Source organism: Ovis canadensis, chromosome 2 (assembly GCF_042477335.2).
Source record: "Ovis canadensis isolate MfBH-ARS-UI-01 breed Bighorn chromosome 2, ARS-UI_OviCan_v2, whole genome shotgun sequence".
Lineage (NCBI taxonomy): Eukaryota > Metazoa > Chordata > Mammalia > Artiodactyla > Bovidae > Ovis > Ovis canadensis.
The window spans coordinates 152813389-152838574 of record NC_091246.1 but is presented as its reverse complement, the minus strand read 5'-3'; the positions used below and the strand labels follow the sequence as shown (position 1 = coordinate 152838574).

General features: G+C 40.7%; 1 protein-coding gene across 4 annotated transcripts in view; it reads left to right on the top strand.

Annotated features, from left to right (window-relative positions):
- GCA (grancalcin) overlaps window positions 1-25186 on the top strand; it is a 41782-nt gene that overhangs the window by 4694 nt on the left and 11902 nt on the right. For 3 of the 4 annotated variants that reach the window (XM_069574335.1, XM_069574334.1, XM_069574336.1), the window contains exon 3: window positions 24160-24276. In XM_069574335.1, coding sequence (XP_069430436.1) covers window positions 24181-24276 — 96 coding nt within the window. In that variant the 5' untranslated portion in view covers window positions 24160-24180. Of the gene's footprint in view, window positions 1-20368; window positions 20558-24159; window positions 24277-25186 lie in introns of those variants that run through there. The other variant, XM_069574333.1, reaches the window with a different exon arrangement.

The following is a 25186-nucleotide window of genomic DNA, read 5'->3' as shown; positions in this document are numbered from 1 at the left end:
ATTATTTTCATTATTAATGCACTGCTGCTGCTGCTGCTAAGTTGCTTCAGTCATGTCCGACTCTGTGCCACCCCAGAGATGGCAGCCTACCAGGCTCCCCCGTCTCTGGGATTCTCTAGGCAAGAACACCGGAGTGGGTTGCCATTTCCTTCCCCAATGCATGAAAGTGAAAAGTGAAAGTGAATGCTCAGTCATGTCTGACTTCGCTAGATTATATCAATTACTTTAAAAAATCTTGTTTCATCCTTATCTCATCCCTTACTTTTAAGTTTTCGTTTGTATTTTATGGTATGTCATAATTGTACATGTAAAGAAAATGTATGTTTATATATATTAGGGGGTTCATGTTCAAAGATTTTAGCTGATAGGGATCAAGAATAAAGTACTTGACCTCAGCTCTAGAGAGCCTCCTAAGGGCTAGTTCAGTTCAGTCACTCAGTCGTGTCTGATTCTTTGTGACCTTATGGACTACAGCACACCAGGCTTCCCTGTCCATCACCAACTCCCGGAGCTTACTCAAACTCATGTCCATTGAGTAGGTGATGCCATGCAACCATCTTATCCTCTGTCATCCCCTTCTCCTCCTGCCTTCAATCTTTTCAGCATCAGGGTTTTTTTCTAGTGAGTCAGTTCTTCACATCAGGTGGCCAAAGTATTGAAGTTTCAGCTTCAGCATCAGTCCTTCCAATGAACATTCAGGACTGATTTCTTTTAGGATGGACTGGTTAGATCTCTTTGCAGTCCAAGGGACACAAGAGTCTTCTCCAACACCACAAGTCAAAAGCATCAATTCTTTGGCACTCAGCTTTCTTTATAGTCCAACTCTCACATCCATACATGACTACTGGAAAAACCATAGCTTTGATTATGTGGACCTTTGCTGGCAAAGTAATGTCTCTGCTTTTTAATATGCTGTCTAGATTGGTCATAATGTTTCTTCCAAGGAGGAAGCATCTTTTAATTTCATGGCTGCAATCACCCTCTGCAGTCATTTTGGAGCCCCCAAAATAAAGTCTCTCACTGTTTCCATTGTTTCACCAGCTGTATGCCATGAAATGATGGGATAACACCACCCTTATGGCAGAAAGAGAAAACTAAAAAACCTCTTGATGAAGGTGAAAGAGAAGAGTGAAAAAGTTAGCTTAAAACTCAACAATCCGCCATGGTCTTAGTTTTCTGAATGTTAAGTTTAATATCTAAGGTTCTTGATATTTCTCCTGGCAATCTTGATTCTAGCTTGTACTTCATCCAGCCCAGCATTTCTCATGATGTATTCTGCATATAAGTTAAATAAGCAGGGTAACAATATACAACCTTGACTTACTCCTTTTCCGATTTGGAAGCAGTCTGTTGTTCCATGTCCAGTTCTAACTCTTGCTTCTTGACCTGCATTCTCAGGAGTCAGGTAAGGTGGTGGTCCGGTATTCCCATTTCTTTAAGAATTTTCCACTGTTTGTTGTGATCCACACAGTCAAAGGCTTTGGCATAGTCAATAAAAGGCTAGAGACTGTGATACATTTGAAGAGGAGTATTAACAAGAATGAAGGTGTGGAGGTGAAATGGGAGAGGGCTCCAGGAGGAAAGTGGAATGCAGCTTTTAGATTTTGGAAGTTGAACTTTCAAATTACTAGTGCTATTATTGCTTTGTGACAAATGTCAGTATATTAACACATGGAACCTGAATATATTTCAGAGCCTATTGCCAGACATGTGCTGTCCAGATGATTTGTTCCTGAATTGAATATTTTAATAAAATTAATTTTTATTTAAAAATAGTTTATATTTGCTGTAGAAATTTTAGGGGGAAAATCACATCATATTGAAGACTATTATATGAATTATTTATAATTCCATCACCAAGAGGTAGGCATTATTAATATATTTCCTACCATTTTTTAATTGCATAAATGTATGTGTAAATGCATATGTGTGCACATATATATAGACACTCAACATCTGTTAATTAGAGGGTGAACTGAGATGGTCTTTGCTGGAAGGAAGAGATCTCCAAGGAAGAGATCACCATAGGTAGATTGTATTGACATTCCAAAGGGAGAATCTGTGAGAGATTCCTGATGGCAGAGATGGCCAGAATATGACAAGTTCATTCCTGTGTTTCATTTGCTGTACTGACCTTTAGTAGTCCCAGGTCTGGGCTTCCCTGGTGGCTCAGATGGTAAAGAATCCACCTGCAATGTGGGAGACCTGGATTTGATCTCTGGGTTGGGAAGATCCCCTGGAGGAGGGCATGGCAACCCACTCCAGTATTCTTGCCTGGAGAATCCCCATGGACAGAGGAGCCTGGAGGGCTGCAGACCCAGATCTTCCATGAAAGTCTGCCTATGCAGGTCTTCCACATGTAATAGGTTTATATTGTGTTGCTTTGATATGCAGATGACGCCACCCTTATGGCAGAAAGTGAAGAGGAACTAAAAAGCCTCTTTGATGAAAGTGAAAGAGGAGAGCGAAAAAGTTGACCTAAAGCTCAACATTCAGAAAACGAAGATCATAGCATCCGGTCCCATCACTTCATGGGAAATAGATGGGGAAACAATGGAAACAGTGTCAGACTTTATTTTTTTGGGCTCCAGAATCACTGCAGATAGTGACTGCAGCCATGAAATTAAAAGACGCTTACTCCTTGGAAGGAAAGTTATGACCAACCTAGACAGCATATTCAAAAGCAGAGACATTACTTTGCCGACTAAGGTCCGTCTAGTCAAGGCTATGGTTTTTCCTGTGGTCATGTATGGATGTGAGAGTTGTACTGTGAAGAAGGCTGAGCGCTGAAGAATGGATGCTTTTGAACTGTGGTGTTCGAGAAGACTCTTGAGAGTCCCTTGGACTGCAAGGAGATCCAACCAGTCCATTCTGAAGGAGATCAACCCTGGGATTTCCTTGGAGGGAATGATGCTAAAGCTGAAACTTCAGTACTTTGGCCACCTCATGAGAAGAGTTGACTCATTGGAAAAAACTCTGACGCTGGGAGGGATTGGGGGCAGGAGGAGAAGGGGACAACCGAGAATGAGATGGCTGGATCGCATCACGGACTCGATGGATGTGAGTCTGAGCTAACTCTGGGAGATGGTGATGGACAGGGAGGCCTGGCGTGCTGCGATTCATGGGGTCGCAAAGAGTCGGACACGACTGAGTGACTGAACTGAACTGAACTGAACTGAGGGAGAAGGCAATGGCACCCCACTCCAGTACTCTTGCCTGGAAAATCCCATGGACGGAGGAGCCTGGAAGGCCACAGTCCGTGGGGTCGCTGAGGGTTGGACACAACTGAGTGACGTCACTTTCACTTTTCACTTTCCTGCATTGGAGAAGGAAATGGCAACCTACTTCAGTGTTCTTGCCTGGAGAATCCCAGGGACAGGGAGCCTGGTGGGCTGCCGTCTATGGGGTCGCACAGAGTTGGACACGACTGAAGTGGCTTAGCACCAGCAGCAGTGGCCCCATGTGGTGGAGCAGAGCTACATAGAAAAGTGTACCTGTAGAAAGTGAGAGAGGGAGCATAGATTGAGAATTCCATGCAGGGGAGACAATGAGAGCATAAGCCCTATAGAATTTGTCAGATATCTTATGAACTGTGCCAGACTTCACCATGCTCTGCAGGATAGGAGGGCCATTTCAGTAGGCATGCTTCCAGCTGCGAGGTAAAGATGACACTGAGTAAATGTGGCCCAGCAACAGAGAATTGACTTTTCACACTTAATAGAAAGAGCCAATAATTCATTGAGGTCAGAACTCGGGTGTGCCCTATAATTTTCTTGTCTTCTCTTTCATGGTTGCAAAATGACTGCTACAGCTCCCCACATCATTTCTTCCTACAACTCCAGTTCAACGCAGGTTGTAACAAGATGAAACATAGAGTTTCTCCCATTTGCATTTTCTGAGAAAAAAGCCCCGTGAGTCTGACGCAGAATTTTTTTTATATAGCTCATTGGCTAGAACTTGGCTGTGTTCACCTCCCCTAAAATAAAGTGATACCTGCTCAAAACACTTAAAAATTCTGATTTTTAATGCATTGGTTTTTTTCTTAATAGGAGCTTAAGCCATTTTATTTCAAAAGTAACCCAAGGCTGCCTGAAAAATTTGTCTTTTAGATGCTTTCCTTATCCGAGCACACACATTGCCCTCCCAGAGAATCCCCAATAGGAAGTACCAGAGCAGCCACTCAGTTACTTGTTGTGTGGCAAAGTGAGCTAGAAAGTTGCTCTCAAGCTTCGCTATATATTTGACTCACAGGCAGACATATATACAATTATCCATTGCATCAGAATCTCCATGATTGGAACTTTATTGTCAGTTATTTCTCTTTTCAATTCCACTTGTGAGACTAGTCTCCAGCCAGACTTGAGAACTAAGGATTAGGGCCTCTACTAGCATAGCACCGATGGAGAATACAATGAAGTCTCATTGTCCACTATAAAATCACACTGAATTCACGAATACTGAACCACTGCCCCTGGGGAAGTATAAAATTAGGTTCCTGAGGTCATAATATTTCTAAAATCAATTAACACATAACCTTGTTTTCTGTGTGTTTCTCTTTAAAGACCCCTTATTTAATATATGTTGTTAATTCACTAATATTATACTCAGGGTCAACAATACTGTAACTCACCTGAAGAAAGCATATCACATATTTCTCTTTGAGGCACATCACAGCCTTCCAGTGCTTGGATATGCCAGGTTACACTCCAGGACTATGCTTGGAGTCATTTCAAACAGTGAAATCACCAGCTAATGTGCAAAACGATGAAACATTAATGCTGAACATGTGTTGAATAGGATGCTGGTTTGTAAGGTGAAAACTGAAACAAGAAGCAGAGCATCCCTTTTTTAAGCCTCAGCTGGGAAAATTAAATTTTATAACATTTTAAATAGAATAGCTCCTGAATACACCTACAAGAATTTAGTTTTTTTCCTGAATTCCTAATGAGAACAGGTGTATCCGAGTCCTGCATTTGTGTGTCTATTTGCACATTTGTGTTGAGGGTGTAAAGATCCAACAGTTCTAGGGGGCTTGCATGGTCTTTCCCACCCCTCAGAACTGGTACACAATCTTAGAACTTAATCAGAGGGTTCCATTTCATTGATTCTTTCCCCCTCAAATGCAGTAAAAATCGCAAGAGGGATATATTGTACTCTGTGGGAGATTTTTAAAATTTTAATGAAAGAGTAGTCCAAATTATTTTGTTACTACAAATGATCTATTTAAAATACTTAATTTATGATTTTAATAGATAGATTAATGTTAATAAGGATGCAAACATGGACTATGAGTGTTAAATAATTTTCTACATCTCAGAAATATTTTGTTTTTCAGGAATAGACTGCTTACATGCACAGGAATGTGCTGTGTGCCATTAATTAGGAATTAAGAATAGTATTTTCATTTAATATTTGTAGAACACCACATTTAGTATTTGTAGAACTGTAGAAAAAACCTGAACTTCCTCACAAAATGAAATTCTAAAAGCTGACCCAGGGTCTTAGGTGGTGCCAAACGCTGCCTTTGGCCTATTAAGTTCCCTGGAAGCTCAATGACCCAGCTTCTCCTATGTGGAGCCAACAGACTCAAAGCAGCACCGAATCCTAGACTTTGAACTGTAGGCATACCGTTCACTTCCCTTGCTTCCTTCCTTAGGCTCTTCTGCACAGCGACTGGTTGCTGATGGTGATGCCTCTGCTGCCACCTTGTGGGGACTTTACTATCAAATCTTAATTGCATCACAACTGATTTGGCTGGTCTCAAGTCAAAAAAGCTATAACTAGGTACAATTATAGATTTTTTGCCAGATTTAAAAAAAAGGGAAATTATCTATATTTCCCAATGGGAAGATAATTTCGTATGAAGTATTATATTTTACAAAAACAGAGAAAACAGCAACAGGACTAATTTTTCTAGTAGTAGAGAATTTCACTATTTTGCAAAAGTAGACTGAGATTCATAGAGTTGTATTATTCTGCCCAGTGTCACACAGCCAGTAAATGAACTTGGAGTCAATGATCCGTCTGAAATATTTACTGCACAGTTCCTTCAAGAGTTAAAACAGACAATAATGACTAGAACCAATTGTTTTAAAATGTAGGTTTTATTGTTATTGCAGTAGGATGAGGATAACAGATCAGGAGGTGATCGCCAAGTTGGTTACAGTTTCTAATAGGAGGGGCACACCAGACTGCATAGGGAAGCACCAGGATCAGTCAGGAGGTATAAAGAGCCAAGGAAAAGGATGAGTGGAGCCTGCATTTTGGTTTCCATGGGAAAGGCCAGGCCAGGCAGGGTAAGCAGGGTTAGAATTGGCTAGTTTGAAAAATTTCAGCAGGCTCTGGGTCATATAGGCTGTTTCTTCTAGTTGCCTGGTATCTGGCCCCAGGGAGATTAGTGCAGAGGATTCTGCCTTTTGACAAGACAGATCCAGAGAGAGGTGGTAGTTCAGAGTTCAGGCCCTAGATCACCTAGTTTGCCTACAAAAGACCATGTTGAGTCTTTTGCTGTCTTTAATAATTGGTTAGCCCCGGGAAGGGTTTCCCTGGCATCTCAGTGGTGAAGAATCTGCCTGCAATGCAGGAGATGCAAGTTCAGTCCCTGGCTTGGGAAGATCCCCTGGAGAAGGAGGTAGCACCCCACTCCAGTACTCTTGCCTGGAGAATCCCATGGACAGAGGAGCCTGGCAGGATGCAGTCTGTCCATATGACCACAAAGAGTCAGATATGACTGAGTGACTAAACACATACGCACAATTCCCTTTGGTAGGTTCTGGGCTTCCTTGATAGCTCAGTGGTAATGAATCCACCTGCAATGCAGGAGACACAGGTTCGATCCCTGGGGCAGGAAGATCCCCTGGAGAAGGAAATGGCAACCCTCTCCAGTATTCTTGCCTGGGAAATCTCATGGCTGGCTACAGTTCGTGGGGTCACAAAAGAGTCAGATCGACTTAGTGACTAAACAAGTCCTGGGAAGGGCAGTTAGTCTGGCCCCAGATCCCAGAACTTCAAAAATTTAGGAAATAAGAAAATGTAGTTAGTGTACCGATTAACATATTCTCTTGAAATCAGAATGTGTATGTGAATGAATGAAATCAGTGGAGTTAATAAAGGGAAACTGTCCTAATTCTGTTATAGGTATTAATTTGTTTTCTGCATGATGTGGTTAGCTAATAATGTTCTACATGAACATTTCTCAAATATCAATCAGAAGGAAATAGCAATATTGATCTAAATATCAACTATCTGGGGGGACTTCCGTGGTGGTCCAGTGGTTTAGAATCTGCCTTGCAATGAAGGGATGTGGGTTTGATCCCTTGTCAGGGGGCTAAGCTCCCACATGCCTTGGAGCAACTAAGTCTGCATGCCACAACTAGAAAGTTCGTGTACCACAGAAGATCCTGAGTGTGGCAACTAAGACCTGATGCAGCCAAATGAATAGATAGACACATTAACAAATAAAAAATAAAAAAAAATATGAACTACTTTTTTCATTCTTGAATAACTATGATAAAGTCATAATAAGCTTGAAGATACATGTTTGCTTAGTTAATACTTAAGGTTGAGATTATAACCATTAAATTTTTCAAATTTATACTGAAAAAGCTCTATCTTAGGCACATGCTTTTCTAATAGAAATCAGTTTTTTATTTCCTTCTAAACAGTTTTTACTTTATGTGTACATTTATTTGAAATAATATACAGAAAAGCATTTTATACAGGAATTTTAACTTAAATAAATATTTGATCTTTCTTACCTACATATCTAAATATTTGCTATATCCCCACTCACCCCTTTTTGGTATACTTTCTCTTGATTTAATTATGTTTTCTGATATCACTAACTACCATTTTGACAATTATGAGCAAACTGTGGCCTAAAGATTCTGTTGCTAGGTTACATCCTCCTTTCTCCTCCCCCTCCCCTTTCTTCTGAGCTGGTTGCCATAGTGCCTCTTGTAATGGGTGGATCAAGTCTGTAATGGAATCATGGTGGCTGAATAAAAACCTAGGTTTTCTTTCATTCTCCGTCTCATCTCCATAGCTTAATTGCTCAGTCAAGCATTTCTTTTTAATGAAAGAGAAATTCACTATTCAATATAATCTTTCTATAAATACTAACTTTAAGCAATTTATCTGGATTTTTGCCTTACAGAAAAATTACATAAATTGAGTCTCTAATTGAAGAGCTGTTAAATTTTGGCAGGATTATAAATGTACATTATGGAATTTGTTTCTCTTCACCATTTTTTATCTTTTCCACTTGCCTCTGAAGATTCATGCTCCACCCTCCTCTATACTGAACTACTCCCTGGGAGGCTGTTGTGTCCCTAAACTCCCTTTTTCTTTGGCTTTTGATGGAGATCAGTCATTGGAATTTCTGAAAGGAGATTGGAGACAGGGAAGAGAGACAGGGAACTCCCTTCCATCCAGTGTATCTTACATACCTCCACTGAAGGTCGTGTCAGGTGGCCCTCTCCACACAGCAGCTCTTTCCAGGTTTCAGTATCTGCTTCCTTGCCTTGCCCCCACAGCCTAAGTGTGGTAATTGATTCTCACTGTTGCTTGCACTGATGAGCTATATTATCCCTTATTGTTGTCTCTTAACTATGTCAACACCTTTGTAAATAGTGACTTTATTATAATCCCTCAATTACTGTTTGAGTATGCCATCTGCATTTTTAATAAATAAATGTACCAACAACTAGAGGGCTTCCCTAGTTGGCTCAGCTGGTAACGAATCCTCCCGCCAATGCAAGAGATGCAAAAGCCATGGGTTCGATCCTTGGGTAGGGAAGATCCCTTGGAGAAGGAAACGACAACCAGCTCTAGTATTCTTGCCTGGAAAACTCATGGACAGAGGAGCCTGACAATCTACAGTCCATGGAGTAGCAAAGAGTCAGACACCACGGAGCACTCATGCACGGCAACAATTGAGATTTACGGGTAGAAGCCAGAAAACAAAGCAACAGTTTGAGATAGACTAAGTTGAGCAGATCTTGGATGGTGCATTAATTGAGTTTCTTATACCCACTCTGGTGGTTTTTGCACCATCACTGATCATGGATCCTCATCTGTGTTAGTATATGTCACAATTCCTATCCTCTGGGACCTTACAAGGGGTGTACTAAACTTTTTCTTTTACTTAATTTCTAATTTGGGAGAACTCAATAAAGTGCTTTATAGCTTAATTCTTAGCTTTTAAGCAACTTAGAAAGCTTAAACCAGGAACTTCATTCATTTATTCAAAACCACAGGAGCACTTTGGGTTATCATTTTCCAAACATGAAAATCAGTTAGGTCATGTTTTGTTTTAAAAATATTTTGTAACTGTTTTTTGGCTTGTGCCTACATTCACGATGCACCTTATTACTATCTTAGTTTCCTCTTAAAATTTATTGAATAACTGGTGCTATTTATTTCACAAGGTTGTTGTGAATATCAAATATAATATTCTTCAAAATAGCTGTGAAAAGTATCATGTGCTATATAAATACATAGATCATAGGGGAATTCCCTCGTGGTCCAGCGCTTAGGACTCTGTGCTTTCACTTTGAGGGCCCAGGTAATCGGCTCAATCTCTGATCTGGGAACTATGCTCTCAGAAGCTGCACAGTGTGACCAGATTCATAAATATATAAACAACAAACATTTATGGAAAACAAGATTCTAATCTTTTCATTCATTCTTATTACCAGGTCGTATTTCCACCAGCAATCTTATCTTCACACATGCATGTGTGGAAATGAGATGATCTCAGCTTTTAGGCAGTCGTGATCTATTTAAGAATTGGACCACTTTTATGGTTTCGATCAAATTATTTTAGGTTTTGGTAACTCAAACTCACATAATATATAAGTTACTGACTGAAGGGATAAGCACCAACCAAAAGTATCAGTCAATGATATTTAATTTCTATCTTTCTAGAAAGTCAGTGTTGTGAGTGTATGATCTCATGTTAATATGGGTCTGATATTCACAAGCATGAAACCTGTATTTAAAATTTAAGACAGGATTTCCCTGGTGGTCAGTTATTAAGAATCTGCCTTTCAGTGCAGGGGATTGGGGGTGGCGTTCCACCTCTTGTCGGGGAACTAAGATCCCACTTGTGGTGGAGCAACTAAGCCCGTGCACCACAACTAAGTTTGCATGCCACAACCAGAGAGTCTGTGTGTCACAGTGAAAGATCCTGCATGACACAGTGAAGATTCTGTGTGCCGCGACTAAGACCCAATGCAACCAAACAAATTAAACAATAAGTAAACATTTAAAAATAAAATGTAAGACAGGTGTTTTTCCAATATTACCTGAATCACAGGTAACTTCACCAAGGCGAATTATAGTGTTGGTGCTTTTATTGAGCATTAGTGATAGACACACACTGTGATTAACATTACACAGCATTTCTAAAGAAGCTGTGTTGAATCCAGATTGCTTAATAGAGCTTTAGCAATCCAAGTATATATATATATATATATTCAGAAGCTACCATTCTTCACCTTTCTGAAGAGCCCTGTTGATACTTTTCATATATGTATTACTGTTTATTAAATTGCTTTAAAATTTGTGCTTCTGCCAATAGAGTACTTCATATTACCAGAATCAAAAACAGACAACTGTGCTGTTGAAAGCCTAGCTGAATAAGGTCAATTTGTAAAGTGGCTGGTTTCAATAATAAATGGTAAATAATATTCAGGTTTTTCTTACTTAGGAAGCTTATAGCTCTCTGTCCTCCCTAGCGGGATGAATCTTAGGCAGCTGCTGAAAGAAACTGAACCTTTGGACTTTTAATGAAATTATTACCAGATGACTTCACTTTGTGTTGTCATATTTTTATACCTTGTGAAATTAACACATATAGAGCCTTCATTATTTCATGTTGAAAACACAATGAATAATTTCTGGAGAAAGTATGATAATTATTGCATGTCTATCGGTTAAAGCAATGTTGTGAAATCTATGTGAATATATTTTAGCATGAAATAAATTCTAGAGTGGAACCAAGGTGACAATGCAGCAGACACTTATGACTGTGTCTCCTCTTCCTCACCTTTTAGATGATTTATGTTATAGATAACTATGTTCCCTTAAAATTCATTTATTGAAGCCTAGCAGTGTGATGGCTCCAGCACTCTTGACTGGAGAATCCCATGGATGGAGGAGCCTGGTAGGCTGCAGTCCATGGGGTTGTTAAGAGTCGGACACGACTGAACGACTTCCCTTTCCCTTTTCATTTTCATGCACTGGAGAAGGAAATGGCAACCCAGTGTTCTTGCCTGGAGAATCCCAGGGATGGGGGAGCCTGGTGGGCTGCCGCCTATGGGGTCGCAGAGTCGGACATGACTGAAGCGAGTTAGCAGCAGCAGCACCAGCCACAGTGTGATGGTATTTGGAGATAGCATTATTGAATGGTAATAAGGTTTAGATGAGGTTATGAAGGTGTGCCTCTCAGAGTGGAATTTTTAGTGCCCTGATAAGAAACACTGAAGAATTCACTTCTCTGTCTCCCTCTGGCTAAAGGCCATGTGTGAAAACAGTGAGAAGGCAGCCAGCTGCAGCTCAAGGTGTCTCACCAATCCTCTGGCACCTTGATCTTGAGATTTTAGTCTCTAGAACTGGGAGAAATAAATTCCCATTGTTTAAGCAGTCCTGTCTAGGATGTTTTTGTTAAGGCAGCACGAGCTGTCCAAGACATTGGGTGTGCGTTTTTCTCAAACTATGTGGATTTAAAGGTTGCCAGAATCACTTTGCATTTATAATAAGCTTCACCTTTAATTCACTAGGTCATAATCTGTTTCTATCATTCATTAATTCTATGGAAAACAATGACAAAGAGGCATGAATTTCTTGGGCCCTCTCACTTTCATTGACAATAAGAATGATTTCCATTTTAAGGCCATTTTTGGAGGAATATCTCTTACAGAATTCTTCACTACTTCTTAACAGTTGCAGGGTATCAGGTGGGAAATAGAAAGGTTCAGTAAGAAGCAAATGCTGGGTGGTTGGTAGGCACTGTTCCCTCCAACCAGCCTCTTAGATCAACAACCTACTTAACATTGTCACTTAGTCTCCTAAGCGTCTCAGATCTAACATGTTCAATATTGATTTTTGATTTGGCCATCCCAAACAGTTCTTCCTCCAGTTGCCACCAGTGGCAATGATACACAAAACTGGACACTAGTTAAAGTAGTAAGGGTAATTTAAATTGGTCATAGACTATTAATAATAGGGAAATTATAGGGAAAAGAATCTGATGTGAATTGAACTCAACTTTGATTTGTAGATAAGAGACTGTGTGTTTTAAAGGGAGGATGAGGGAATAAGGGGTGGGGGTAAGTGAGGGCCTTGTAGAATCTGGAAAGCAAGGAAAAATTACAAAGAGCAGGAAGAGGGGTCTAGCCCAAGCAAAATCCTTCAGGGTTTGCCAAGTGGCACTTATCAAAGTAGGCTCCTCCCCTCTCTTGGAGACTGGGAGATGGGACCCTATCTCCAGGTGCAGGCTGGAACAAGCCAGCCAGCAACAGTAAATTCTTTTGGAAGCTTTGAGTCTTTTCATATGGGCACTTTAAGAGGCCTAGGGTCATTCTAGGGATACAACCTTGAGCTGTTAGAAACTAAGTTAGTTTTTGTTCAAGTTTGTATGGGCCAGGGTTAAGAAGATCACTCAGAAGAACCTGGCTAAGTTTGGCCAAGGAGAGAAACTTTGTCACCAAGCCAATAATGGTCAAATCCAAAGCATCAGGAAATCAAGAAGGCTATACCTTAAAAATTCAAAATTATCTGACCACTTCTCACCATCTCAACTGTTGCTCTATGGTAAGTCACCATTATTTCTAAATTACCAACAGATTGCTGATAGATCTTCTTGCTTCTCTACTAATCCACTTCAGTCTGTTGTCAGCATAGCTGAAAGAGTGATGCTTTAAAACATAAATTATATCATGTCAGGCTAAGGCTCCAATCCCTTAAGTGGCCATTATCTTACCCAGAGGATGAAAGAATGTGCTTGCAAAGGTATATAAAGTCCTGATGTGATCTTCACCAATGTTCCTGCTCTGTAACCATTCTATGACTCACCTCTGGTTCAATCCACACCAGACTCACTGAGCTCCTTACTTTGCTTTAAACAGGTAATCAGATTTCTGGATTATAGCTCTAGTTCTGCTTGGAATATACTTCCTACAGAGAATTTCATGTCTAACTTGCTCATGTCCTTTAATCCTTTGCACCAAACATCCTTTGCTTTGCAAGGCTACTTTGGGCGCCCCATTCTATACTGCCACCTACTTAGTCACCTCCCTGCCCCACCTCTCTTTTCATGTTCCTTTTGTTCCACAGCATTTATCATCTTCTAACTTATCTAGTCAAGGCTATGGTTTTTCCAGTGGTTGTGTATGGATGTGAGAGTTGGACTGTGAAGAAAGCTGAGTGCCGAAGAATTGATGCTTTTGAACTGTGGTGTTGGAGATGACTCTTGAGAATCCCTTGGACTTCAAGGAGATCCAATCAGTCCGTCCTAAAGGAGATCAGTCCTGGGTGTTCATTGGAAGGACTGATGCTGAAGCTGAAACTCCAATACTTTGGCCACCTCATGTGAAGAGTTGACTCACTGGAAAAGACCCTGATGCTGGGAGGGATTGGGGCAAGAGGAGAAGGGGACGACAGAGGATGAGATGGCTGGATGGCATCATTGACTCAATGGACATGAGTTTGGGTAAACTCCGGGAGTTGGTGATGGACAGGGAGGCCTGGTGTGCTGCGATACATGGGGCCGCAAAGAGTTGGACACGACTGAGCGACTGAACTGAACTGAACTGAACATACTATATATTAATTTACTTATTCATTATCTTTATTTATTATTTCTTATTCCTTCTTCTAGAATATAAGCTCCACAAGGGCAAAGACATCCTCCCCACTTCCACTGATGTATATTTTTTCCTTCTAAACTAGTACTGCAATATAGATGTTAAATAAGCATTTATTGACTAAAATGAATTAGGCCATGTATGTGAAATTTCTTAGTGCTATGAAATAAGCTCCATTCATGCTGTTTTTCATTAGCTGGTATATCTTAGTATTTGGTGTATAAATGATTCCTGAGAGGGGCAGATTCTGGCTCTGAAGTTTGCTGAGGAGCAGTAAATATTTACTGTCCCTATTTTCTTATGTTTTCCATCTGTGAAGAGGGAGAGAAAGAAAAAATTCATTTAGAGGGAAAGAGAAAGTGAGATGGGCATAGATAGGAAAGGGAACCATCGTTATTTCACTGTTTATATTGTATTAGTAAAGGTACTGGTTAATTGAATATCTAAACTCACCCTGAGGCCAAGACCGCCAAGATTTGGAAGAAATACTGTAAGTAGACACAGTCATGAAAACTTTACACTTGTCAGAAAGCATGTATTTCCTGTGTAAGGGAACAAATTTTTAGCTCATCTTAGTCAAAACCATGAATTTTCTTGTTTATTTCTCTAGTTATTGGTGTGCCATTTTTTTTCTGCTCTTTGAGACCTCTTCACTTATGGTGCAAATAATTTTTGTTTTATTTTAAAATACTATGTGGGTAGAGAGAGAGAGAGTAAATGGGCACTGTCCTCTAAAGCAAGGAGACCAGTGAATCTGGTGCGGATTGAGCTAAAGGTGAGTCACAGAGTGGTTACAGAGCAGCGGCACTAGGGAAGATCACATCAGGACTTTACAGGCCATAGCAAGCATATTCTTTCATCCTCTGGGTGAGATAAGGGCCACTTATGGGATCAGACCCTTAGCTGGACATGATGTAACTTATTTTTTTAAAGCGTTGCTCTTTCAGCTGTGATGTCAGTAGACTGAAGTGGGTTAGTGGAGAAGCAAGATCTATCAGCGAAATACAAAATTTTGTATTTTAAAATACAAAGCAAAAAGATGTATTGTTTAAGAGACCACATTCTGCAGCTAAACTTCCTGGGTTCTAACCTCAGCTTTGCTATGCTACCACTGCAATTATAGATAAGTGATATACAACCCTCCACCTTTTTACATTTATAAAATAATAATTGTCTATACCTGATGGAGTTCTTTAGAGGAATAACACTTCACAAAACAGTGCCTGTTATATAGTATTTATTATTGTTGTTGTTTAGTCACTAAGTCATGTCTGGCTCTTTGTGACCCTATGGACTGTAGCCCTCCAGGCTTCTCTGTCCATTGCAAGAAAACTGGAGTTGGTAGCCATTCCCTCCCCTAGGGGATCTTTCGGATCCAACCGTTGTCTCCTGCATTGGCAGGGATATTCTTTGCTACTGAGCCACCAGAAAAGTCCATTTACTCTATAAGCTATTTTTTATGAAATAACGGAGTAATTTATGAAAAAACATGTACAATTTAAGATGGTTTTTATACATTCTATTTTCATAAAATATGTTCATACCATAACTGAATCGTGGAGCAAATTGTCATTACTGTTACTATTGAACTGCACTATGAAGGCCTGCAAGCCTGTGCTTAACCAGCCTTAAGTCCAAAGAAATGTCTTTGATGTGTGCAACAGAGACATCAAAGGTTTAAGGGATGGGAGAGCTTGCACATCTGACACAATATCCTTGAGAAATACCCTACCATGCCTGGAGGACTGCAGGCGGGACACCGGGCAGTCTTTGCTCCAGGGGCCGGGAGTTACCAATTATAGGGGGAATTGACATCAAGTTGACTCACTGGTTACCAGGGGAACCAGCAGAAGGCATGTCCCTTGCTGCCCCTTTTGATAAGCTATCTTGGTGGCTAAAGTAACAATTATTAGCCAGGGCCTGGGGCAAGTATGTGGGAAGGTCAGCCAGGTGAGCAGGGTGTAGGTGAAGCAGGCACTCACTGGTCAAGCAGGGGATATACAGAGAGGAAGAGAACAGCCATCTTGGGTTGCTGTATCATACAATTACTTTTAAAAAATACTCCTATTGATCCATTTGAAATTTCAGTTCCTACCCTGGAAAATTTATTATATGAAATAATGGGTTTAGAGAGAGATACAGTAGACTATAGTGTTGAAAATCTTCTCTGCATCTCAAAGGATAGTGTAAGCGTGGTAAAATAATTTTCCATTTACCCTTCTGAGTTCTTGGCAGAGATCCCCATAATAACAAACAGATGAGCAAGTGAAAAAAAGCCCAGAGGTTTACTAACATGTATACTCATGTGTATGTCGGAGAAGGCAATGGCACCCCACTCCAGTACTCTTGCCTGGAAAATCCCATGGATGGAGGAGCCTGGTAGGCTGCAGTCCATGGGGTCGCTAAGAGTCGGACACGACTGAGCGACTTCACTTTCACTTTTCACTTTCATGCATGTGTATGTTGTTGTTATATGTGTGTGTGTGCTTAGTGGTTGCCAGCTAGCTGCTGAGAGTCATTCAACTCTCAGAACCCACAGACTATAGCCCACCAGGCTCCTCTGTCCATGGGATTTCCCAGGCAAGAATACTGAAGTGGGTTCCCATTTCCTTCTCCAGGGAATCTTCTTGACCCAGGGATCAAACCTGCATCTCCTGCAGGTCTCCTACACTACAGGCAGATTCTTTACTGCTGAGCCTCCAGGGAAGATGACATGGGAGATAATCGGAAAAATGAATAATTCTCAGAGGTGGCTTAGAACTTTGGCTTAAATGCCATCTTCAGCTAAAGAGAAAAGGAAGGTATGAGTAAACTATGTGTGGGGTAGTTACCAGGAAAAGAAGGATAAACAAGCATACGATTTGTTATATAGATTTAAGTCCCTGCCTTCGTTATGGTAAGGGTCCACACTTGTCTCAGAATACTCGTCTCTGTCCTTCCTGGTAGAGAGTGGAGGAGTGTCACTTTAGTCCTGCTTTTACACAAATGGAGAATAGAGAATTTTTCTTGTATCTGCTTCTTCTCAATTGCCTTCAGAATAATCCTTGTGCAGTAGGAGTTTCCCTGGGTAGTTCTTTCTCTAAGAAAGAAACATACTACCTAGAACTTCAAAGGGTCTGATATTTTATCCTATTTACCAGCTGACAAGTAGCTTGCCACAAATTCACAGAAGTTGACAGAAGAACAGAAGAGGTTTCTCTGTCAGAGACAAAGGACTCTGTTACTCACAGCACAATAGGCTGTGGATTCCTCAGCTTGGAGGAATTCTCATGAATTCCTTTTGCTCCCAAGTTCCACTGAGTAAAATGAAGCTGCTAGATAGGTAATATAGAAGCAATGGGTTTGAATCACCAAGGAGAAACTCTAAGTTTAGGAAAATCCTGCTAGCATACACAAGCAAACTTTTCCCTGGAAGGAGAGTTTGTCTTTGCTATCCTGCAGCCAAGCTTCTCTCTGCCCTTGAAGAAAACAGTATTTCTATCTTGAAATTATGGGTTTCCTAGCTTTTGAACTGTGATGTTGGAGAAGACTCTTGAGAGTCCCTTGGACTGCAAGGAGATCCAACCAGTCCATTCTGAAGGAGATCAGCCCTGGGATTTCTTTGGAAGGAATGATGCTAAAGCTGAAACTCCAGTACCTCATGCGAAGAGTTGACTCATTGGAAAAGACTCTGATGCTGGGAGGGATTGGGGGCAGGAGGAGAAGGGGACGACAGAGGATGAGATGGCTGGATGGCATCACTGACTCGATGGACGCGAGTCTGAGTGAACTCTGGGAGTTGGTGATGGACAGGGAGGCCTGTCGTGCTGCGATTCATGGGGTTGCAAAGAGTTGGACATGACTGAGCGACTGAACTGACCTGAATTGAGGTGGCAATAGTGGTAAAGAGTTCGCTTGCCAATGCAGGAGACATAAGAAATGTGGGTCGGGAAGATCCCCTGGAGAAGGGCATGGCAACCCACTCCAGTATTCTTGCCTGGAGAATCCCATGGACAGAGGAGCCTGGAGGGCTATAGTCAGACATGACTGAAGCAACTTAGCACATCTTGAAATTATATACGTAGAAATGCAAGGGGCCCATGGAGTGTTGACACAATTGCAATGCATTGATCAGGCTAGTACAATGAAAAGAAGATGCATAAAAATTCTGACTAGAGATTTAGACTAAAATTGTAAATGTAAAACACTTGGTCCTTTCTGAGCATTTCCTCGAATATGTAGTTAATCAATTAGAATAAAACTTTGCAATGATTTTGATAGGGACAGAATGGACAAAGTAAGTGTTTAAATAGTGAATCACACTAGGGGATTGTAAATAGAAAAATACTGGAGACCCCTGTAAATTAAGAGGGTTGCTTAACCACAAAACCAAGCAGGCTTGCTTAACAACAAACCCATGAAACAGGATGGGATGGGACACACCCCCAAACAATAAGACAATGGTGGTATGATATGCACATCCTGCCCTGTGAGCTCAGTAAATTTATGATCCCTAGGACATGCTCTCTGCATACATAAAAAACAATTTGTGGACCTAGTTTGATCACACAGGGACAAGAAAACGGCCCTGTTCAACCTGGAAGAAGAACTAATGATGGAAGCATGACATCTACTCAAGAAAGACAAAGAAGGTCTTTTCCCCCTCCCCACTCTTCCTTTGATTATGAAACTGTAGCCTATGAAATTCTTGGGGCACGACATTTCTCACCCACCCTCTTGTAAGTCTCACAGGTGTCCTAGTCTAATAAATCACTTGGTATTTACCTCTTTACTATGGCTGAATTCTTCTCTGCACTGAGCCATAAATGACTATGATACCAAAGCTCTTTGGAGCCCCCTTGAAATGATATCAATTGGTTTCAATTTGTTTTGCTTTGTAATGTTTTATCACTTGATGCTTTAATGAGTCAAATGTTCTTTCCTCCTATCAAAAGGTTTTTACCATCCCCCTTTATCTATTTATGCCAATTGAGAAACGGCAACCCACTCCAGTGTTCTTGCCTGGAGAACCCCAGGGACGGCGGAGCCTGGTGGGCTGCCATCTATGAGGTCACACAGAGTTGGACACAACTAAAGCAACTTAGCAGCAGCAGCTTAGAGGAGTGAAGAATTTGCCCAGGGTTATACGGTCAGTAGTGGAGAAGGCAATGGCAACCCACTCCAGTACTCTTGCCTGGAAAATCCCATGGACGGAGGAGCCTGGTGGGCTACAGTCCATGGGGTAGCTAAGAGTTGGACACGACTGAAGCGACCATCCCATACCAACCTCATTGGACAAAGTATTTCTTATTGCGTTAGCGGAACCAAGGCACACTTTCTCAAGGGTGCTTTGTACCTTACCAATCTTCCTTTCTGTCTCTTTCTGGGAAAATTAGGTTTTACAATGTTGAACAAGTTCCTCCTCTGTAGGATAGCTGAACAAGTTCCTCTTCTGTAGTTACTCAGCTTTGCAAGGTTAATTTCCCCTGCCAATAGGTAACACTTTCTTCCACATCTTTATTTATTTATTTTTTACATCCTTATTTTTAAGAAACATTTTAGCAGTTGTCTTATTCTTCAGAGGTAACTCAAAATAATACCATCACGGTCTTTTTGTTTATTTCTAAACTAAATTTACAGCTGTCTTTCCTATGTGTGTTTCCTTTTTTTCAGGCTGGAGCTGAAAATTCACTTGAGCTCCAGAGAAAAGCAGAACTGTTCAATGACTATTACTTAATAAATCAAAGTAATTCAGCATTTAACTTTTCACTGAGTGATTAAAAAACAAGCTGCTCCTTTCAATGGATATTATTAGGAGGCACAACTCAAGAGTTAAGAGTTTGCCCAAATGTTGAGTCATCTATTGGGTTACTAGATAATATATAGAATGCCTTGTATATTATCAGCGAATAAACAGCAGATCATTTTTTAGTACAAGTGTATGTCTCATTCAACGTTTGGGACATACTCATTTTTTTTTTAATTCATTGTTTATTTGAAAATAAAATTGAACATCCTGTATTTTTTATTTGCTAGATCTGGCAACTCTTGTCACCATTTATCTACCAAACGAGCTATAATAACCTTTTTGTAAAATTTAGTGTCAAGAGCGTTTTAGCTTAGATGCACTACTTTTGGAGCAGAAGTCAGTTTCATAATTTTGGTGCTACGGAAAAAAGAGATGTAAGTAACTCTGCAAGTTTTGAAATTCATATATTTCGTAGTCCATCTTTAAAAAAGTGGACGAATAGGTAAAAAGAAGTCATGGGCGGGCTGTTCTGGGATTTCTAAGGTGAAAAGAAACCGGCCTAGAGAGCCTTTCCAAAAAGCGTGGAAATTAACTACAGCAAAGCTTTCTTTGCAGTTGAGGAAGGCTAGAGCGCGAGACCTCTAAGCTAGTCAATAGGGGCGGAGTAGGAAAAGGCTGGGCTCGTGAAGCCAATCAGAGACGAGATGGGTGGGACTAGACGTGGGGAAGGGGCGGGCCTAGGCCGTATAGGCTGCGAAGGGCAGGTCTCAGCCAATCCGAACCGACTAGGGCGGGGCTGGACTCAGAAAAGGGTGGTCTCGAGGACGTGAAAGGCGCTGCAAGTGCGTCTCTCACCCTCACCTGCGCCTGCACCTGCACCTGCACCTAGAACTCTGCTTTTCTCCCAACCGGGCTGTCGCCTCGCAAGATTGTTATGGCATACCCGGGATACGGAGGAGGGGTGAGTCCTGGCCGCTTCGGCGCGGCCTCCACCCCCGCGGGATGTGAGGCCCCTGCGGCGGTGGCCGGGTTCACCCTCTGTCGGTCCTTGCTTACTTCTGCTTCTGGTACTCGGCGGCGCCAGGACTTTGCGTAGTGTAGGAAGCCCGGGCTGGGGCCAAGCGGAAAGCCGCAGGTGTTCTGGTGCCTGATGGTCCCTTAGGCGAATCCTTGTGGATCAATGGGTATGGAGTGTTTTTAGAAATTTCTTTCTTAAGATAGAGGAACAAAGCATCCTCCTTGTTCCAGTATCTTCTTTGGTCCACCCTCCCTTCAGCCCTCCTCCCCCGCCCCCCTTCCTCAGTTTTTCTAGACATCCTTTCCCTGAATTTTTTTGACCACTTCTTTTCAGTTCTTTATGTTGCTTATGAGTAAATTAAGATATGCTAAATGCCTTCTAATGTTTATTACTCTACCAAGGGCAGTCTGTTCTAAACTTTGGGGGGCTGGGTTGTAGGGGAGAAGATTATACTTTCTTACCTAATATTTATCCTGCATCACCTTTGGGAGTTGGGAGTTGTAGTGTCGACATGGTAACAGCATATACAACAAAATTTATACGTATTTTTGAGGTAGTATTACAGTGTGGTCAGAATTTTCAAGCATAAGGATATATGTTAAGCATAGAAAACTTGTACAGACAAGCTATTCATGGAAGAAATAGAATGAAGAATAAGTTCCAAGAGTTAAAGAAAAAGGGTTAAGGGCTTCTCTGATAGCTCAGTTGGTAAAGAATCTGCCTGCAATGCAGGGGACCCGGGTTCGATTCCTGGGTGGGGAAGATCCTCTGGAGAAGGGCTAGGCTACCCACTCTAGTATTCTGGCTTGGAGAATTCCATAGACTGTATAGTCCATGGGGTCGCAAAGAGTTGGACACAACTGAGGGACTTTCACTTTCAGTCATTTATAAATAAATGTTCCAGAAAAGCCTTTTCATCTCTCTTTAAAAAAAATAAAGGGTGGGAGCAAGTATCAGATCATTATACTATTTAGATAGCAAAGGATACTTACCAAAGAGTGATGTAAAACTTTATTTGAGTTGCTACAGTAGAGGGTCTAGGTTCACTAAATAATCCACTTGCCAATGCAGGCGACATAGGTTCAATCCCTGGTATGGGAAGATCCCCTGGAGCAGGAAATGGCAACCCACTCCAGTATTCTCGTGGGGACATCCCAAGGATAGGGAAGCCTGGCTGGCTACCATTGATGGGGTCTCAAAAGTCGGACACAACTTAGCGAATAAACAACAATAATATGCTTATACTTGGTTTGGCCTTCTTTCTTCTGTGAACCTTAAGGAGGTGAGCGTCTCCAGTAAGCCTTAAATTTTTGGATATGCCCCAGGCCCTGATTGCCCTCCATGTCCTTAGAGGCCTTAGAACCAAAAGTCTAGGTGTTTGTTATTGCCTCAGAGCAAAAGTTGCTTTGGGAATTTTGCTAATCTTTTTACCTCTGGATCAAGACTTGTCCCCCAATACTGGCCTGAAACTTTCCCCCAATCAGTGAGGTAACTCAAAAAATAATATTTTATGCAGTTTTTAAATTTAAGGTTGATCTTTATATCATAGTTACCCTTATTACAAATAGGATTTTTCTTCCTTCAGTATGTTTTTGTAATTTAAAAATATAAAATAGTATAAAAATATACTGTAATTCAGTATAGTATAGAATTTAAATACTTTTTGAAGGTCCATTTAATTTACCTTTTCAAATGTGTTGGTAAAAAGGTGTTCATAAGCATTTGTTTATATATATATATATTTTTAAATTCTCTGTGGTTATATACACTTCTTTTTTTTTTTTTTCTGGAAACTGGCCTGTCCATCTTTTCAAAGAAGTAACTTTTATTTTTATTTATTTATTTTAAAAGATTTTATTTATTTGACTGCGCTGGATCTTCATTACCGCCTGCAGGCTTTCTCTAGTTGCAGCAATCAGGGGCTTCTCTCTAGTTGCACTATGTGAGCTTCCTGTTGCAGTGGCTTCTCTTGCTGCGAGCATGGGCTCAGGAGCTCCAGCTCAGTAGTTTTGGCTTGGTCTTAGTAGCCCTGTGGCGTGTCAGGTCTTCCCAGACCAGGGATTGAACCCATGTCCCCTGCTTTAACAGGTAGATTCTTATCCATTGACTAGCCGGGGAGTCCCAAAGAAGTAATTCTTAAACAGTCACTTTTAATAAAATTCATTATACTATTTTAACGTTTTTGTTTTCTTTCTTGTACTTTATTGCTTTCTAATCTAGTTTTTGATTGCATCCCTGAGCACATTTCCTGGAGTTCCCATATGTCATTTCTTTTGCCTTTACTGTTTCCCAAGCTGCAGCTTTTCAAACTGCTACAAAAAGGCTCCTTTTTGCCCCACCCCTTCCCCCAACCAGTACTTAGAATTCTTTTCCCTTTTTGCCTTCCATCAGTCTCTGCTCATTCTTCAAAGGTAGTTGGATATTTCTTCATTCTCCAGACTCATTAAAAACACTGAAAAAAAAAGCCTATCTGGACTTTCCTGGTGGCTCAGTGGTAAAGAATTCACTTGCAATGTGGGAGATGTGGGTTCAGTCCCTGGGTCAGGAAGATCCCCTGGAGGAGGAAATGGTAACCCACTCCAGGATTCTTGCTGGGAAAATTCCATGGACAGAGGAGCCTGGCAGGCTACAGTCCATGGAGTCGCAGTGAGTCACATGTGACAGAGCACCAAGTGGGCAAAATGCCTCTCAAAGGTATAGAAGAATGCATTCAAAGTTCCAGAGTAAAAAGAAAACAATCACCAGAGCCAAAGCAGGAAACAAACAGTATGTAGTCTCTGAGGTCAGACTACCTATTTTTGAATCATGGTTTACCTGGTACTAGCCATTTAACTTTAACTAATCCAGGAAACTCCTTGAAGTTTTATGTCCTCAACTGAAAAAAGGACATAGTACTTTGATACCTCACTGACTTGTTGGGAAGGGAGAAAGTAGTTAGAACAGTACTTAAGATATAACAAGCTCTCAATAAGTGTTAGCTATTATTATTGTTGGTATTCTTGTTGTTCTTATTTTGAAGATGACCTTGGTTTGAATTACCACCTGTTATTCTCTTCACTGGTGTCTTGCTTTATAAAACAATGCATGTTTTTTGGTGGATGTTTCAGTATGTTTCAGCCCTATGCACTTTCTCATGATTTGGTCATGGACACAGTTTCATTGTATTTACTATGAATTCTATGTATGTATCTTTAGGTTTACTTTTTCATTTTACTATAGGTGAAATTTTCTTATATTTTTTAACTTTTTGCTTCCGTGATGATGATCAACACTTTTTAAAAGTATGCCTCATTCTTAGAGGCTAGAGACTTCTTTTTTCCATAAGACTTTAAAGAACATTGGATAATATTTGTTAATGGGATGAATTAAGTAATGCAAGGCAACTAACAGTTTGTAGCTAACAGCTTTTGTGATGATTTGGGAAGTTTCAGTAACTCAATTTTTACTTTTCAACGGACTTCTCATAAATATGTTCTTTTAAACCAAATTTAGTGTATAATGGGTAATATTTATATTAATAACCTCCTCCCTTTTCTCTCTTTTAGTATGGAAATTTTGGCAATCCAATGGGACAGCCAGGATACCCTGGAAACCCAGTTTATCCAGGCAGTATCTCAACAGGAGACCCCATGTGGAAATGCTTCCTTGCTATTGCTGGCCAGGTAAAATGCTAAATATACAGCACAAATATCAGTTAAAAAAATTATTGCAATCTAAAACAACTGTCAAGCTCTTTTATTTAGTGTTTCATTTAAAATGTATATGAAATTTGTATTTTAAGCTTATTTAGTTTTTTTTTCCCTGAGCTCAAAAATTAGGGTGGTCATAATTATCTTATTAAAAAGTCTGTTAGTTTGGTGTCTAACATGTTAGGAGAAACCAGGGTGGTGCATGGAGACTGGGCCAGATAGGATCTGGGAAGAAGTGATCTCTATGTCAATCTTCTTGCGGAAGCTGGGGCAGAGTATCACAGAGACTTGTACACTGTGGATGTTTCTGGGAGAGCCTTAATGGTAAAGCAGATCGGGAAAAGGTAAAGGAAATGGGGTGGAATGAAGGTGCAAATACCAAACTAATGAGCAGAGAGAGAGATTCACTCTTGAGTCTTAGACACAGACCATGTCTCTTTCCTTTTACAGTAGTCAAGATTTATTGAGTGGTTAGAATTTCAGAGAAGTTTGATAACATTTTCCATTCATTATTCATTCATTTAAATGTTCACTAGATCCCAAATGTCTTTCTAGAAATATATATACACAGAATTATTATATGTTGCAAACACTTTGTTTTGACTACCCAAATTTCATTCAAAATGTCCTTTTCTCTTTTCACGTGTATTAGAGGTTGGAAAACCCTAATCCTGTCTCAGACACCTTTGTATAAAGGTAGCCATTGTGCCATAATACTGGCCGTTGAGATATAGGTGCAATTTCTTTAGGATGCTTTCCTTTTCCAAATGAGGAAAGCTTAGCTGAAACTAGTGTTAGCCCTTTTTCCTTCTTCTGGAAAGGGGAACACTTGGCTGGAAAGGGGACTTGAAGTATGGAAGTGCTGTAGCCATCTTGTGATCTG